This window comes from Tiliqua scincoides, chromosome 3, assembly GCF_035046505.1.
Source record: "Tiliqua scincoides isolate rTilSci1 chromosome 3, rTilSci1.hap2, whole genome shotgun sequence".
In the NCBI taxonomy this organism is placed as follows: Eukaryota; Metazoa; Chordata; class Lepidosauria; order Squamata; family Scincidae; genus Tiliqua; species Tiliqua scincoides.
This window is the reverse complement of record NC_089823.1, coordinates 1,815,938-1,831,314: the sequence shown is the minus strand read 5'-3', so window position 1 is coordinate 1,831,314 and position 15,377 is coordinate 1,815,938. Positions and strand designations below refer to the sequence as shown.

At 53.2% G+C, this 15,377-nt stretch overlaps 2 protein-coding genes across 3 annotated transcripts; one reads left to right on the top strand and one right to left on the bottom strand.

Moving 5' to 3' along the window:
- Nucleotides 1-5,557: 5,557 nt before the first annotated feature.
- Nucleotides 5,558-9,577, top strand: ANAPC15 (anaphase promoting complex subunit 15). Of its 2 annotated transcripts, none has more exons than XM_066620666.1 (5): nucleotides 5,558-5,622; nucleotides 6,694-6,819; nucleotides 7,071-7,130; nucleotides 8,506-8,643; nucleotides 9,187-9,577. In XM_066620666.1, exons 2-5 carry the CDS (start codon nucleotides 6,700-6,702, stop codon nucleotides 9,232-9,234), a joined length of 366 nt encoding a protein of 121 aa, XP_066476763.1. In that variant the 5' UTR covers nucleotides 5,558-5,622; nucleotides 6,694-6,699; the 3' UTR covers nucleotides 9,235-9,577. The 2 variants fall into 2 exon arrangements, with proteins under 2 accessions (XP_066476763.1, XP_066476762.1); XM_066620665.1 differs by having other exon boundaries at nucleotides 8,503-8,643.
- Nucleotides 9,578-10,418: 841 nt separating this feature from the next.
- LOC136643959 (transmembrane O-methyltransferase homolog) lies at nucleotides 10,419-14,385 on the bottom strand. Its single transcript, XM_066619393.1, has 3 exons — nucleotides 14,124-14,385; nucleotides 12,570-12,766; nucleotides 10,419-10,739 (listed from the first exon to the last, which is right to left on the bottom strand). The coding sequence occupies exons 1-3, from the start codon at nucleotides 14,383-14,385 to the stop codon at nucleotides 10,419-10,421; spliced, it is 780 nt and encodes a 259-aa protein (XP_066475490.1).
- Between the last annotated feature and the right edge of the window lie 992 nt (nucleotides 14,386-15,377).

The window sequence follows — 15,377 nt, the reverse complement described above, 5'->3', positions numbered from 1 at the left end:
ACACAGATTCTTTTCTTACATTTAGTATTATTATTAACAGTATTTATATACCACTTTTCAATGAACAGTTATCAGAGTGGTTTACAGAGAAAAAACCAAACAACTAATGGCTCCCTGTCCCCAAAGGGCTCACAATCTAAAAGATGCAACACCAGCAGACAGCCACTCAAAAAGACACTGCTGGGGTGAGGTGGGCCAGTTACTCTCCCCCTACTAAATAAAAGAGGAGCACCCACTTGAAAAAGTGCCTCTTACCAGTTAGCAGGGATAAGACCACTAAGTTGTATAGCTTGTACAAGCCAAAACCTCTCCAATATCCAGGCTGTTTAGTCAGCAGGGAAGGAAAGGAGGGCCCTGGCAGTCGAACTCCAAGAGGCAGCCTCGTTAAGGTGGAAGCAAAGCAGTTGGGGAGAGAGCCAACACAGCACCAGAGAACCAAGTTAGGATTTTGGCTCTAGATTTACTAAGTCTGTACAAGCTCAAAAGCCTGCCTTCCAAGGAATGTTTAGAATCTAGGCACTAAATCCCACTGAACCCTGAAATATTGTTTTCAAGTACATATAAAACTATAAGGAGAAATGGCCTGGGGGAAGAGATGCAGCCATCTTCAGACCATTGTGCTCTGCCTGTCCAAAAAGCACTAAACATGCACTGAAGTTATTACACTGGTGGGAAAGAGGAAACACCAAAGGGGAGGGGCTGCTTCACCAGCACAGGACAACCAAGTTCAGCAGGGCAAGAGCTAATCTCTCCACGCCAAGAACTCTCCTTGCATGTGCTGCCTCTCCTCTATGGAGAACTGGCACCACCAAAGCACACCACCCCACTCAGCCAACTTCAGCCTTACTTCTCCTGCCCACAGAGAACACTGCCCCCAAAGTAGTACTTCCCTCCAAAACCACTCCATCCTCCCTACAGAGGCACAGAAGGTGTATTTTGACCTGCTCCCAGCACCCTCCTGCCTGTATTAAAGCCCAGATTGATCAAGACTTCTTTCACCCCTCTAGCGCAGAGCCATAAGACAGTGAGAGTTGTGTGTCCTTTTGAGATGAACCCACCCCCACCAGTTCACCACTCCAACCACCCCACCTCTGACATACAACAGTCACCAAAGCCCTTTCTGGAGAAGTATTAAACTGGTTTTAAATTAACCCACTTCAAGCCAGCACCAGAGACAACTGAACAAATCTGTGCCAGCAGGATGGCTCCCACACAACCTACCTGACTGCACCACCAACTACTTTCTGGAGAAATCCACAAAAAAATCCCCCCACCTCAGGGCAGCTTTAAGAGCCAGGCCTCATCCACAGCTGTGTCAGCTTTTGGGTGAGTGGCAGAAGAGCAAGAAAAAATCAGGGCTGACTAAAACTCCTCCCTTCCAGAGGAGCCAGGTGTGTGTGGGGCTGGTAGGCTCAGAACCAAGGAGCCCGTTCCAAAGATCAGCAGGACAACCTTTGGTCGATGATTATAACGAGAGAACTGAGCACCCCCCCCCCCACCTTTATGGTGGCAAACTTCCTCTTGGCTGCCCCAAAGAATGCCACCCCTCAGTCCTTTTCCCAGTTGTTCCCAAGCAACCCTGAGGAATGCATCCTCAACCACTGGGTTGACCCTGCAAAGATCTAGTACTGGGACTCAGGGGCAGTGGAGCTGGACACAGAAGACCACAGTCATCATGAGGAGTAGTCAGTGGTTGACTTGCAGGGTGACCAGATCCAATGGAAGACAGAGTGCCTATGCCTTTAACCAGAGCATAGAAACAGCATTTTGGCAGGTGCAGCTTTTTAAACCCTTCCGTGTTGAGTTGCACCTGACAAAATGCCCTCTTCTGGTTAAAGGTCTAGGCACTCTGTTCTCCACTGGATCTGGTCACCCTGTTGACCTGTCCTTTCTGAATAAGCCCACTCCCCTGTGACCTCTGCCCCTCAGGGAACTTGTATCTTGGGGGTGGGGAGATGACAGAACAAAGGCTGATGGGTGGCAGTGGGCTGTGCGGCAGCTGCTGTTTATTCTTCAAGATTTATAGAGCTGCCCGCCCTGAGGTGGTGTTTCCTGAACTGCTGGCTTTATTCCAGTCAGGGCACAATCCTAACCCACTTTCCAGCACCAACATAAGGGCAATGCAGCTCTGAGGTAAGGGAAGAAACATTCCCTTCCTTTGAGGAGGCCTCCATGAGCGACACCCAACTGCAGGATGCAGCACATGTCTCATTGGCACTGCTATGCCAGTGCTGGAAAGCACTAACTTAAGGGGTTAGGATTGCACCCTCAGTCTTGTGCCAGCCCACATCTGTGTCCTCTGGCTTCGCTCTGGACTCTGCTTTCTGTCAGGGGATGCAGAGACATGAAGACTCTACAAGGCAGATCTTTCAGGCCAGTGGATCCTTTACCCTGGATCTCTGTGGGTCTAGCCTCAGAGGAGGGGCTGTGGGCAGCAGAGTGCCCCTCAGATGAACTGCAGCAACTGCGTTCCAGGGTTTACCTCTGCAAGGGCCCTTTGGGGAGGCAGCAGGTGCCAGACTAAAGGGGTCGCCTTGTCCTGGGAGCTAGAGGTCCGGCTGGTCTGCCTTTCCCCAGGGAGCATGAGCAACGCAAAGCAGGCCAAGCCCCAGCCCCTGCTGTTGAGGACAGGAGACTCCTTTTCCTCTTCTGCCTTCAGAGACCAGGGCCTCCCTCCTCACCTTCTTGGTCCCTTGTGTCTTGATCTCTCCTGAGTGTGCCACCTTCCTTTACTCTCTGGCCTTTCTCCCTCTGCTCCATTTCTGACCAGTGTTAAAGCCTGCAGGCTTCTTCAGCCTATGGGCTTCATCAAATCCCACCATAGCTCCGCTGAAGCAGCATCTCCCTTCTGCAAACCCTAGAGCGCCCAGTTATGTTGTCATCACTGGGGCCACGTGAGGCGAGTTGACTATTGCAACTGTCACCAGGTGCTCTCACCTAGTTGTGGCAGGCACCCTAAGGTGCACAACTGCATGGCCGCTTATCTCTCACAACCAAACTCTGCACAGCTCGAAGCTGACCTGGAAGCCAGTAATTACATGATGTCATTGCCAAGTGCTGGTAAGACACCACACAAGGGCTCTGTGCAGCACTGCTAATTCTTAGAGGGAACACTGCCTACACCCCATTAAAGCCATCCAAACTACTGACCATCACCACATCCTGTGGCAATGAATTCCAGTTATGTGCTGTGTGAAGAAGCACCTCCTTTTGTCCATCCTATATGTCCCACTAATCAGTTCCAGTGAATGACCCGGGCTTCTAGGATTGGGAGAGAGGAAGAAAAGTTTCTCATCATCCACTCCCTCCACACCATGCAACAAAGTTTAGGATGAATCAGGGGTTTTAAGCTGAGTCCTGGAATGTGCTGGAATCCATAGCATGTACGCACTGTTGAAACAGAGACACCTGCGTTGGCTTGGTCATGTTGTAAGAATGGATGATGGCCGGATCCCAAAGGATCTCCTTTATGGAGAACTCGTGCAAGGAAAGCGCCCTACAGGTAGACCACAGCTGCTATACAAGGACATCTGCAAGAGAGATCTGAAGGCCTTAGCAGTGGACCTCAACAAGTGGGAAACCCTGGCCTCTGAACGGCCTGCTTGGAGGCAAGCTGTGCAGCATGGCCTTTCCCAGTTTGAAGAGACACTTGGCCAACAGGCTGAGGCTAAGAGGCAAAGAAGGAAGGCCCATAGCCAGGAAGACAGACCCGGGACAGACTGCACTTGCTCCCGGTGTGGAAGGGATTGTCACTCCCGGATTGGCCTTTTCAGCCACACTAGACGCTGTTCCAGAACCACCTTTCAGAGCGCGATACCAGAGTCTTTCGAGACTGAAGGTTGCCAACAAGCTGACCTACAGGCTGTGCACAGGTTACATCTCTTGAGCCAGCAAGCTGTCCAAAAGGCAAGAGAAGTGAAAATGCTTCACAGCTTTATTGAGCGTTTGCCAAGCATGCTGAAGAATGCCAAATGCGGATGCAGATGAAATGAACCAAGTCAAAATCAAATGCCAGCAAAGGGACCTTGCCAAAGCACTCCCAACAGGCATTCTGCTGAAGCTGGACTGCCAGTCCGGTTCCTTCACTGCGGATCCAAAGTCTTTTTGATCTTTGCAGATCTGCTCTGCATCAAGTCTGCAGCTCACCAGATGAACAGCAGGTGGCCGGGGCCGAGATGCCTTCCAAGGTGCCCAGTGGCTGCCACATTCACGTTCCACTGCTGCCACCCCCTTTCTGTTGCCACTCTTTGGGAAGAACGTGCTTCTCCAGCACCCTTTTTCCTCCTCGTCCTATCATGCATTGGCCAATCCCACCCTTTTCGTGATACTCTGGGGCTTCTTACTCCATGTTTCCAAAACTACAGAAGATTTTGGGATGGCATAAAAGCCAGAACGAACCAGAACAGGCCATTAATAATAAATGGGACAGAGATAAAAAGCAGCAGGATGTGCTAGAGACAGGAGAACCACAGTTTAAACCCAAGAGACCATTCCAATCACATGCTGTTATTAACCCCCCCCCCCCAATAAAAAAGCCATCCAGAACAGAAATTGGCTGATTTAGGGCGCAATCCTAACCAACTTTCCAGCAGCGAGGGAAGGAGAACGCAGCTCCAAGGTAGGGGAACAAACATTCCCTTATCTCTAAGAGGTCTCCATGACTGCGCCTAACCGCAGGATGCAGCACAGGCCCCATTGGCACAGCTCTGCCAGAGCTGGAAAGGTGGTGAGGATCTGAGCCTCAGTATCATGGAAAACAGAGCAGCACGTATTGAGAGACACACAAGAACAATTTTTAGAACTGATGCTCAGGCAGAACTGAAACAGCCTTAACTGCCCTCAGCCACAGCCTGTTAACAGCTTCAGAGGAGGGTCTTTGGACACCAGTGAAAGCCAGGCTTGAGCAAAGGGCTTCAGTGCGATGAAGGGGGAACGAGCCGTCTCTAGAAACAGGGCCAGGAAAAGGCAGAGCCAGCAAAGTCAGGGCAGGGGCCACTGGAACAACTGGGATGACACAGCAAGACACCCCCCACCCACTGCAGGTTCTTCTGGTTCCCCTTCCAAGTGCAGGCGGTTTCTGGAGAAGGAGACGGAGCCTGCCCAGGCTGGAGGAGCAACCAAACTCTCAGGCCCCCTGGATGAACTGGCGCACCCGGTGGCGTAGCTGGAGGGGGGCGGGCACCCAGCGTGGCAGGGAGGCTCAGCTTGCCAACCAAGCTGAGACCCCCTGCCATGGGTGTTCCCTGCCATGGGGTGCCAGGCGCTGCTGAGTGCAAAGCTATGACGAGGCGTGTGCAACCCTCAGTGCGCTGCAGCCCCCCTCCAGCTACGCTACTCAGCCCGCCCCAGCAGCAGTGGCCCTTCCAGAGGGAGAGTGTGGGGCGAGAGTGCCTCTGGGCACGTGCAAAGCGCACGGGGCGAGGGCAAGACGCCTCTGCAGCCTGCAGCCCGAAACTGCGCGAGCTCCGCCGAGGACGACGCCGCGGCCCGAAGGCCCGGCGGGGCCCTTTCAGGCCGGGGGAGCCGCGCCCCGATGGGGGCGGGGCCGGAGAGCACGGAAGTGGCGGAGAGCACTTCCGGGTCGCCGTCGCAGCTGCTTCCGGGGCGCTGTCGGCTGCCCAGGTGAGAGCGGGGGTCGGCGGCGCGCTGCCCTCCCGCCGACACGCCCTCGAGCGGCTGGCCTGCGCTGTGCGTGCGCCGCGGACTCCGCCGTCTCACCCCGTCCTGTGGCAGGGAGTTTCGCGGGACAGGCGCTGAGGCGCGTCGGAGGACCCGCCGGGCCCCCAGGTGGCCGGGGGTTCCCCGGACCGGTTCCCAGGAGGAGCCCCGCCGGGCCGGCCAGTCCGGCTCCCTGCAGCTCGCGGGGCAGCAGATGCCTCCGGGGCACTCGCGACAGCAGACCCGCGGCCCCCTGAGGCCGGCAGCCTTCCTCCGGAGCCGGGAGCTGGCAGTGCCCGCCACGCTCCTGCCCACCCCAGGCCAGCAGTTCTCCTTCCTCCTGGGGATGCGGCTCTCGGAGCCTGGCGACCCCCGCGAGGAGGAGGGCCACCTCCAGCCAGCCAGCCAGTCCCCCGTGCAGTTGTGGGGGGCATCAGAGGGAACGTGAGCAGGTCCAGTTCCCCCGGCGCACGGCTGTCCTGAGCACAGCCAGCTCTGGGGCTCTGCAGCCCTCCCTGTCCGCCCCAGGCGTGTGGCTGTTCTGTGGATCACACCTGCCGTTTGGCTCCCCCAGCCAGGAATGGCTCCGAAGGGGGGGGCGCTTGCCCGTCTCGCTGAGGCTCCCTGCCAACCTGAGCCTCTGCCCCCCTCCAGCTACGCTGCTGCACACCTGTGGGTTTCACTCCCTTGAGATTTGCAGCCACGCCGGGCTCTCTTTGTGGCGTGAGCTGGGCCAGCCCTTCCTCTGTGCTCCGGGCATCTTTCCTGGGCCTGCAGGAATCCCAGCAGCTCTTGCTTGCAGGCAGAGCAGGCATCTCTTCCTGAGGCTTTCCCCTTGCGAGGGCAGAAACCTTCGTGGTCCGGTGTGCCATGTGTTTCCCTGCCCCAACTTCCACAGGGTAGTCCCCCCCCCCCCGCTTGGCAGTTCTTCAATCAAGAGGGCAGCCCCAGGGTTGACTTCAGGGCTCTTGCCACTTCCTCTTGACCCCTGAACGTGGGCTGCACCTCCCACCTGCCTTCCTTTCTCCCCCACAGAAAGCGATGTCCACACTGTTTCCTTCTCTCTTCCCCCGAGTCACCGAAGCGCTGTGGTTCAATTTGGATCGGCCCTGTGTGGATGAGAATGAGCTCCAACAACAGGAGCAGCAGCACCAGGCTTGGGTGAGCAGTATGGAGAGCCAGAAGCCGCTGCAGCAGAGCTGGGTGCCCTGGCTTGGCATCCTGGGGCCTCTGGTTGGCCCTGTGGGGAAAAGGGGGCTGGACCAGATGGAGCTGCTGTACTCCCAGCCAGCCAGCCAGCCAGCCTCAGACCCTGGGTGAAAGAATCGCCCTCCCCAAGCCTGAGCCTGCCACCTGCTGGATGTCACTGATTGCTTCCCTGGACTGAACTTGTCTTCTCTCACTCATCACAGCTGCAGAGCATAGCTGAGAAAGATAACAACTTGGTCCCCATTGGAAAGCCTGCCTCTGAGGTAACAACCATGGCACCCCTGGATGTACTTGGGGGGAAGGGGAGGAGCTGCCAACTTGTTGTCCCCTGTCAACTTTAAAATCCACAAGGTGGCCTTTTCTGCTCCCCCAAATCCTTGCAATGGAGCAGTCGTCCATTTCAGAGGAGTGCAAGGGAGGGTGACTGTTGCCTACGATCATCACCCACACCTGGGAGGTGATGTCACAGCCAAGGGGACCATAGAAGGGACCTGTAAGATGACAGTCCAGCTCTGCCAGTGCAAGCTCCCCACCTGCGTAGCATCCCCAACCAATGGCTGCCCAGTTTTTGCTTCAAGATCTCCAAGGATGGGGAGTCCACCACCACCCCAGGCAGCCTCTTTCCCAGCCGAACTGTTTGTACCATCAGGGAGTTTTCCGGAACGTTTGATTGAAATCTACCTTGTTGGGATATAACCTTTTCTGATCTGGTCCCGTCCTCACAAACCTGCTACCTTTTCCATATGGCAGCTCCTCAGATGTTTATAATCAGTTATCATGTCGCCCTTTAACTCTCAAAGTTACCACCCAAAAAAAAATAGTCATGATGGGGTCCTCCCAGTATTGGTCTCCTATCTCCAGCAGCCCTGCGGACCTGTCTTCTTCTCATGGGTCTTGCTGCTTTCCTCTTGTTTCCTGGCCTCACTCCATATTTCAGAAGTCATGTCCTCCTCCTGCAGGAGAACTCTCTCCCCAAGCTTAGAGGGCCAGCCTCCAGCCAGGCTTTCACTGGGTGCTAGGACTGGAAGGACCCCCTACTCCTGTTGCTACAACAGTCTTCGCCAAGTGCACACATGAGCTGAGAGGACTTGGAGGGTTAGCAGTCCTAGGCCAAGAGGTCGCAGTTCCCCTTAGGGGGGTTATGAGGTCCAGGAGGGGCTGTTTGGCCATACAAGGAGAAATGCTGGGCTAGGCCTTTTTTATAGGAGGGGAAAGGGGGCAAGTAGCTAAGAGGGGGGTTGTAGCTTAGATTATGAGCCTTTGGACGGAGGAATATCTGACAGTTTTAGGGATATGTTGAGATGCAAATACAGTTTAATCTTTTGCAGGGTTCTCAAACAATGTGAATCAACCTGCAGGTATTTCAAAGATTTATGAGTTAGATTTGTCAAGACAAAGGTGTCAGGGGAGGGAACAGGACCCAGAGGCGGCAGTGGCCGTGGTGGTGGTGGCGGATTATGGGGGGTCGCTAGTTGGAGGAAGTGGGACTCTTCGTTGAAGAAGTGGCTGCTGAGCAGGCTCTGGACCCAGGAGGAGAATCCCCAGCTGTGGGCAAGGACTTGATATGGGGCACAGAGTGAGGAAAAAACCTCAGGGTGGCAGGGAAGTAACAGCTGCACTTTCGCTTTGCCTTAGCAGACTTACGATGAGGAGGAAGAGGAAGATGATGAAGATGATGAAGACAGTGAGGAAGACTCTGAAGATGATGAGGACATGCAAGACATGGATGAGATGAATGACTACAATGAGTCCCCAGATGATGGAGAGATCAACGAGGTCTGGGGAGTTTGGGGCAGCCTTCAGAGGCGCGGGGGGTCATAGCAGGAGAAGGGCCTGCTTTCTTCTCTGGCTGGCAGGCTTCCCATGGGGGCCCAAATGGGCAACAGTGGGAAATAGAATGCCTGCCTGATTCAGGAGCCAGCTGTACTGTGTCTTCCTGGGTCTCCTTTCCATCATTCCCACAACAAGAGCTGTGGCTTTTTCTGGGGTATTTGGAGGTGGAGTTCTTCATGCACTAAAACAGCAGCAGTCCTTGGGGAGATGGTGCAGTTTGGCTGCCTTATGAGTCCTGAGGTGGTCCACAAGGGAGGGGCAATTGTGGGACCTTTCCCAGTTTCCATGTTATAGGTTTTTCAGGCCAAACTGCCACAAGTTCTCTTGAAAGCAACCAGTTCGGCCACACAGAGGTTTCTTAGGAGAGCGGGACTGGAGCTTACTGGGTGGACTTGCAGCTTATCTCCCCACAGACGTTCCTTCATTCGAAGGGGGAGTTTCACCCAGCTGTATCTCTGCTGAGTTCTTCCTTGTCTTCTTTCCAAGGTGGATATGGAAGGGGCGGAGCAGGATCAAGATCAGTGGATGATCTAGGCCCGGAGGTGAGGCAAACGCATTTCGGCCTACGGACTTGTATCTGCTACTCGTGGAGCAGGGAAGTGGGACATGTCTCTACAAGCCAGGCTGGTCCCCTTCATGGGTCTTCTCCACCTGCCCAGATCCTGGTTGTCAAACGGGTGCATTTCCACTACACCCCTGCCACGGAAGTGCAGATTCTGCTGAGTGCTTGTGGGCCACCTGAACACTTTTGAGAAAGGGAGGGAAGAGTGGGGAGTTCTGCAGGGCCAGGGCATCCGGTGCCCGAATGGGTGGAGTGGTTGGTGGCATTCTGCTCACCACAGAAACTCAATGCTCAATAAACCTTTTTATCACTTGACCAGTATTTCTAATTCCCTCACTCTGGCATGATGTGATCCTGCGGCTCCTCTCTTGGCATATAATGTTCTCCTTGATTGGACCCAATGATGGACCCAATGGTTGTCTGTCAGTCCCGAAAACGGAGGTTGAGGTGGTTTCCCCTGAACATGCACAGGACTTCATCACTTTGTTCCCAGTATTCTACCCACCGAAAAGGCAAGAAAATTGGATAGATGCTTTTAATATTTTTGCTTTCATTCCAACAAAGTTTGTAAACTTCACAGCAAAACAGCTTAAATTTTCTTCTTGCCCTATGTGCAAATCAAACAACATCATATGCTGGGTTACGTTTATTCTACTCTGGTCATAAATACTTATTTAGGAATCTGTAGCTTAATTTCCTGTTAGAGAAATTTTGTAAAGGTGTGAACAATTAGAGAGCTCAGCCTCAGTGTCTGGCAAGCAACCTGTGCCTTCAGGACTTTGGGTCTAAGTTTATCCCACAGCTGTGATTTCTTACGAACTAATTTATTTATTTGAAGAATTGATATCCCGCTTTTCTCCCAGTAAGGACAATCAACCAAGACAGCTTACAAGTTTAAAACATAAAACAATTAACAATTTTCCAAGAAAAAAAGGGAATTTTCCTTGGAAAGAAGGCCAGCAAGGTTTCCAGCCAGGTTCCCATTCTGGCCAGCAAAATTACGTGTGTGTAATTTTCTAGGTTGTTACTAGATGTGCACCCCAGCATAGGGTTGCTTTCTCCCCCCACCCCCGCAAGTAATAAGCCCTTCATTTTTGTGACTGCATCTGCGGCCGATGGGAGAGGCAGCCCAGCTTCCTTCTAGGAGTATCTTTCTTCATGGCAGGCCAGTGTAGGTAATCTGGGCCATGCCATCACGAATGCCCCGAAAGTACTCCAGGCTAGTCCGATGAATTCTCCACTTGTACTTGCCACAGGCCTTGACATACTGCAGGAAGTGGGGCGCCCCAGGGCAGATGATATTGTCGGCCAGGATGGTGGCCCCCTTTGGGAGGAGGTCATGGGCCTCCAGCAGTTGCAGATCTCGCAGGTAGCAGCGCTTCCAGTGGTCCATGAAGACAAAATCTGCTTGGAACAGCCCGTGCTTCTCTTTGAGCAGAGGGATGACCTCCTCTGAGGAACCAATGATTAGCTCCACCTGCAGCAGGAGGGTAGAACAGCAGAGTCAAGCTAGTGAGATCCATGCAGCCCCTCCCCCCTGAACATTGGCTAAAGCCACTACCAAAATAGCACAAGTGTTCCCTTGCAGCACCAGTCCACAGATGCATCTATTCCAGCATACTTTCCCCAGCAGGTGTTTTTAGTTTGCAAGCAGAAAGGGGGAGGACGGTCCTCTCATCATAGAGCAGTAGAATGTTGTGTGGGAGTGCACCTTTGAGGTAATCTAGTCCAGCACAGGCGACTACAACATCCCCAAGAAGTAGCTGTCCAGCCTCAGCTTGAGAATCTCCAGTCAGGGAGAGCCCACAACTGTACAAGGCAGACTGCGCGTAAGTTTGTCTGGCTAACCTGAGTTATTTTCCACTAGGTTCAGCCCCAAGGTTCTAGGCATGTCCTTAAAAAGTACCTGAAGCACACCATCCCTGCCCTCCTACATGACGGCCCTTCAGGTAGTTGAAGGTGGCTATCGTATCTTCCCTTCCTCACCTCCTCTCCAGGCTAAACATACCAAGCTCTTTTCATTGTTCCTCACAGGACTTTGTGCCCAGACCCTTCACTGTCTTAGGCTGCAATCCTAACAACACTTTCCGGAGAGTGAGCCCCATTGAACAAAATAGGACTTACTTCTGAGTAGACCTGGTTAGGATTGCGCCCTTAGTTGCCTTCTTCTGAACCCACTCCAGCTTATCAATATCCTTAAAATGTGGTGCCCAAAACTGGATGCAGCATTCGACGTGAGAGTAGACTGGTGTGGAACAGAGAGGACCTTCTTGTGACCATGGCTCTGTACTTCTGGTGATGCATCCAGCAATGCATTTGCTTTCTTTGCAGCTGCATCACACTTCTGGCTCGTGTTTGGCTTGTGGTCTGCTCACAGCGCAATCCTTTGCATGTCTTCTCAGCCAACGGTTACAATTCAGTACAGTTGGTCCTCTGTATCCACAAGGGATCCAGTCCCAGGATAATGGAGTCTGGGTAGGGCTTCAAGGACCTTCTGCACACCTCCGGGAGGCCTTCTGAGTGGGAAGGATGTGTGTGGCCTTCCCAGGATTCGGAAGGCCAATGGAAGGCACTTCTGGTTTTTGGTGAGGCAGCTGGGTTGCATCTGAGAGGTCCTTGAGGCTGTCTAGACATGGGGTCTGCACCTGTGTTGAGTCAAATCTGCTGATGCAGAACCCTCAGCCAAGCAGAGTCAACACTTTCCTGGAATTAGGTCCCACTGAACACAATGGGTGCCTGTCTGAGTTAGACATGCATAGGATCGCGCTGAAGGACACCTAAATCTTTTATGCCAAGCCAGGTTTCCCCCCACCATCTTAAACGTTTCCCAGTCTCAGTGGCAGACTTACCCCTTCCTGCTCCTGGAGCAAAGGTCAGCAACACTGCCCCACTCTGTTGGAGCATGATGGAGCCTCGCGCTACCGTAGGACCGACTGGGGAAGCCTGGAAAACTGGAAGTGCAGTTTCTGCCGCGTTGGGAGCCTCAGTGAGGCTTCCCGCATGATCCTAGAGTCGCATGGACTCAGCATCTGGGGTGTTTGCCCAGTGTTAGGTCCACTGCTGCCCAGTCTGCAAGAGTTCAGAAACTCTCCTGTCATAATATTTAGTATGATTCCAGGCTGAATGAAGTGTTGGTGGTCCCGTTGCCTACCCTTTAAGACAGGGTGTCCCACCCCCCCTTCTTGCCACCATCTCTTGAGAATGCCCGCAAATGTGCTCTGAATGGCCCTGACTGCTCCCATTTCAGTCCCAGAACCAGGGAATTTTCTGATCTGCAAGCAGTGCCATGGAAGCCAAGGCTACTGACCGTGTCATCGTCGAAGCCAGCCAGGCGGATGACCTTCTCGGCCACTGCCGCTTTGCACGGGTTCATCTCCACTGAATACAGGCGGGCACCCAGTGGTAGTGACTGGGCCATGAGGATGGTGGCATAACCACAGTACGTGCCCAGCTCCAGGACGGTGAGGGGTGCCTTCTCATAGATCAGCCGCTCCAGGATTTTAGCTAGAGGTGCCAAATATCGCACAGAGGGAGAGAGGGTTGGCATGAGGAAGAGGCACGTGTGTCCTGCCAATCTTGCCCTTTCCTGAACTGTTCCCACAGCCTGTTTCTTCCTTAGCACCAAACCAAAACTTTGCATGCATTTCAAAATTGGGTAGTCAAATCAGATATTTTGTTTGTGGACAGCTGAGACAGAACTCATCCCCTGCAAGTGTCTGCTCCTGTCAGGCTCAGGTGGCCTTGCAGTTTATACACAGGCCAGGCAGTGGTCTCTACATCCTTGGGAGGTAGACAGGAGTGAATGCTTGTAAATTAAAGGGGAAAAGAACCAGTTGCTTGCTTTTTCACTGTACTTTTCTGAGCTGAGCCAGTGTGACGTACTGTATGGTGTGTTGAACTTGAGAGGCCTGTGTTAAAATCCCCAATTGTGCATGAAACTCACTGCAAGACATTGGGCCAATTACTATACGCATGCCCTCCCTTACAGGATTGGTGTGAAGGCAACATGAACTTGTCCCCATGCCTTTGGCCCTGAGCCAGCTCCTGGGAGGAGGGGCAGGATACACACATAGTGAAGAAGAAACCATCAGCAAGGCCTGCTTTGAGGTCAAGCTCATCTAGGGTTGGGTTGCCTGTTCCCTAAATCACAGGTGTTCATCTGGTGGCCTGGAATTCACAACCAGGATGTGGCCTGGCCACCACTGGTTTCTTTTCTTTGTCTTTTGTTTAAATGTTTAAGAGATTAAATAATGACAGGACGAAGACTGAGAAAGACAAGGAGAAAGGAGAGGTAGGAAAAGGAAGTGAACACAGATCTCATGCTGCAGGCTTATTGCTTAAAGAGAAGTCCAGGTTGCGATGGCCAGCTGACCCCCCAAAATGTTTAAGGCCTCTGAGGATGGCATGCAATATAGCTGGCTTTGAATTTGCTCAGTGGGTATGTCTGTAAATAAACAGATCGTATGGAGATATTGTGGAGCACCAGGGAAGGAGGAGGCTGTCTCCAACCAGGGCACAAGCCAGTCAGGGTGTCTCACTTCTTACACCATCCATACCTGCCTTCCCTGCAAAGGTAGCGCCTCCCCAGTCACTTAGGGCTTGATCTGCAAGCCCATGTCTGAGCAACCTGCCGCTCTCATTCTCATTTGGTCTAACCCTTGGTAGCCCTTTGACCCTGGCAAGGCAGACAGATCACTCCAGTGTGTTCTCCCTCCCCCCCCCCGCCTCTTGTTGCAAGATAAAAGTCTGCCCCTAGTGCAAGTGGGAGAGCTAAGCCCCTTTCGCCCCAGCATCTTTATGCTGTGGCTACATTGTGCCTCCTCTAGCAGGCTCCTCAGCCTCTCCAAGGGCCCAGCCACACCTTTCTGAGGTCCCAGGTTGCAAAGGTACTCGCAGTGATAGCTCCACTGGTCGAAGGTCTCCAAGATGTGCAGGGGGTCCCCGGGGATGGCGTGAGTCATGATGTACTGGAAGGCCCTCTCCTCCTTGGTGATGCCGGTCAGGTAGTCCCGCAGCCATCGGACCAGCACCGCGCGGTAAAAGAGCAAGAAGTAGTGCCGGTAGCGGATGAGTAGTGAAACCACAAAGGGGATGAAAGCCAGTGCAATGGCTGGGGAGACCATGGCTGGGTGGAAAACCTATAGGGGACACACAAGCAGTGGGGGAAAGCTCCCAGCCCAGCCCCCCCCCCCGGCACACACACACACACACACACAAACACTGACCATTTCCCATTAATTGCTCATCTAACAAAGAGGCCTCAGGGCATCAGAGCTTCTACCTCAGCCAGGAGTTTCAGGTGCCACAAGATTCTTCATTGGTTTATCTTCATCTTGGGATTTTAAGCATTTTATTGCTGTTTTGCATTGGTATTTGTTGGTGAATCACACAGGGTTCTTTTGGAGAAGGACCCTGTCCAATGCGCTTTGGAGAAGCACATTTCCAAGCTACTGGTGGAAGTGAGAAGGGGGTTGTGTGTTAACAAGAAGCGATAAGGGAGGAGCTGATGAGTGACTTGGGGTGCTAGGAGGGAGTGGGGAGCCTGGTAGATATGGGACTCAGGCAGTTCTTTTCTCTCTGCCTCACTTGAGAAGTAGAGCAGGGGGAAGGGAAGGGAAGGAAGGCTGGCCACTGGAGGCTCTTGCTATCCTACCAGATGCAGAAGGCAGAGAAAGCAGCTCTTACCTGTTTGGGGCTCTGGCAGCTGTTTGGTTCCTTCCTGCAGGCCAAGGTACAGAGACCCTTGAAGTGCAACTGCAAGCGAGCGGGAGGCAAACCTGGGCCCCCAGCCCTCCTGCTTGCTAAGATAAATGATTGATGCTGACACCTAAGCCGCCTCTCCGGTTTCTTGCAAGGCTCCTGTTGTCCAGCAGCCAGTCACAAAGAGGAAGGTGCCCTCCCTCCTGAAAGTGGAGTCAGCAGGGCCTGCAAAGCCCTTTCCAGTCTGAAGGGTGCACTGGCAACAATGATGCCTCCTCCATGGCTTGCAAGGGCCAGTTGGGCTGCAGACATGGGTCCCTTGATGGTTGATGAATTCGCTCAGCTCGTGTGTAAATTTCCTTCTCAAATGAATTGGAGTGCTTGAAGGAGGGAGACAGGGAAGCACTTTTGTCCC

Excerpts from the sequence above, each read along its gene's own strand:
- ANAPC15 (XM_066620665.1), top strand. The coding sequence starts at position 6,700 with ATGTCCACACTGTTTCCTTCTCTCTTCCCCCGAGTCACCGAAGCGCTG. Across the intron at positions 6,820-7,070 it reads AGCAGCAGCACCAGGCTTGG|CTGCAGAGCATAGCTGAGAA; the intron begins GTGAGCAGTATG and ends CACTCATCACAG. Across the intron at positions 8,644-9,186 it reads ATGATGGAGAGATCAACGAG|GTGGATATGGAAGGGGCGGA; the intron begins GTCTGGGGAGTT and ends CTTCTTTCCAAG.
- LOC136643959 (XM_066619393.1), bottom strand. The coding sequence starts at position 14,385 with ATGGTCTCCCCAGCCATTGCACTGGCTTTCATCCCCTTTGTGGTTTCA. Across the intron at positions 12,767-14,123 it reads CAACCTGGGACCTCAGAAAG|CTAAAATCCTGGAGCGGCTG; the intron begins GTGTGGCTGGGC and ends TGGCACCTCTAG. Across the intron at positions 10,740-12,569 it reads CTGGCTTCGACGATGACACG|GTGGAGCTAATCATTGGTTC; the intron begins GTCAGTAGCCTT and ends CTCCTGCTGCAG.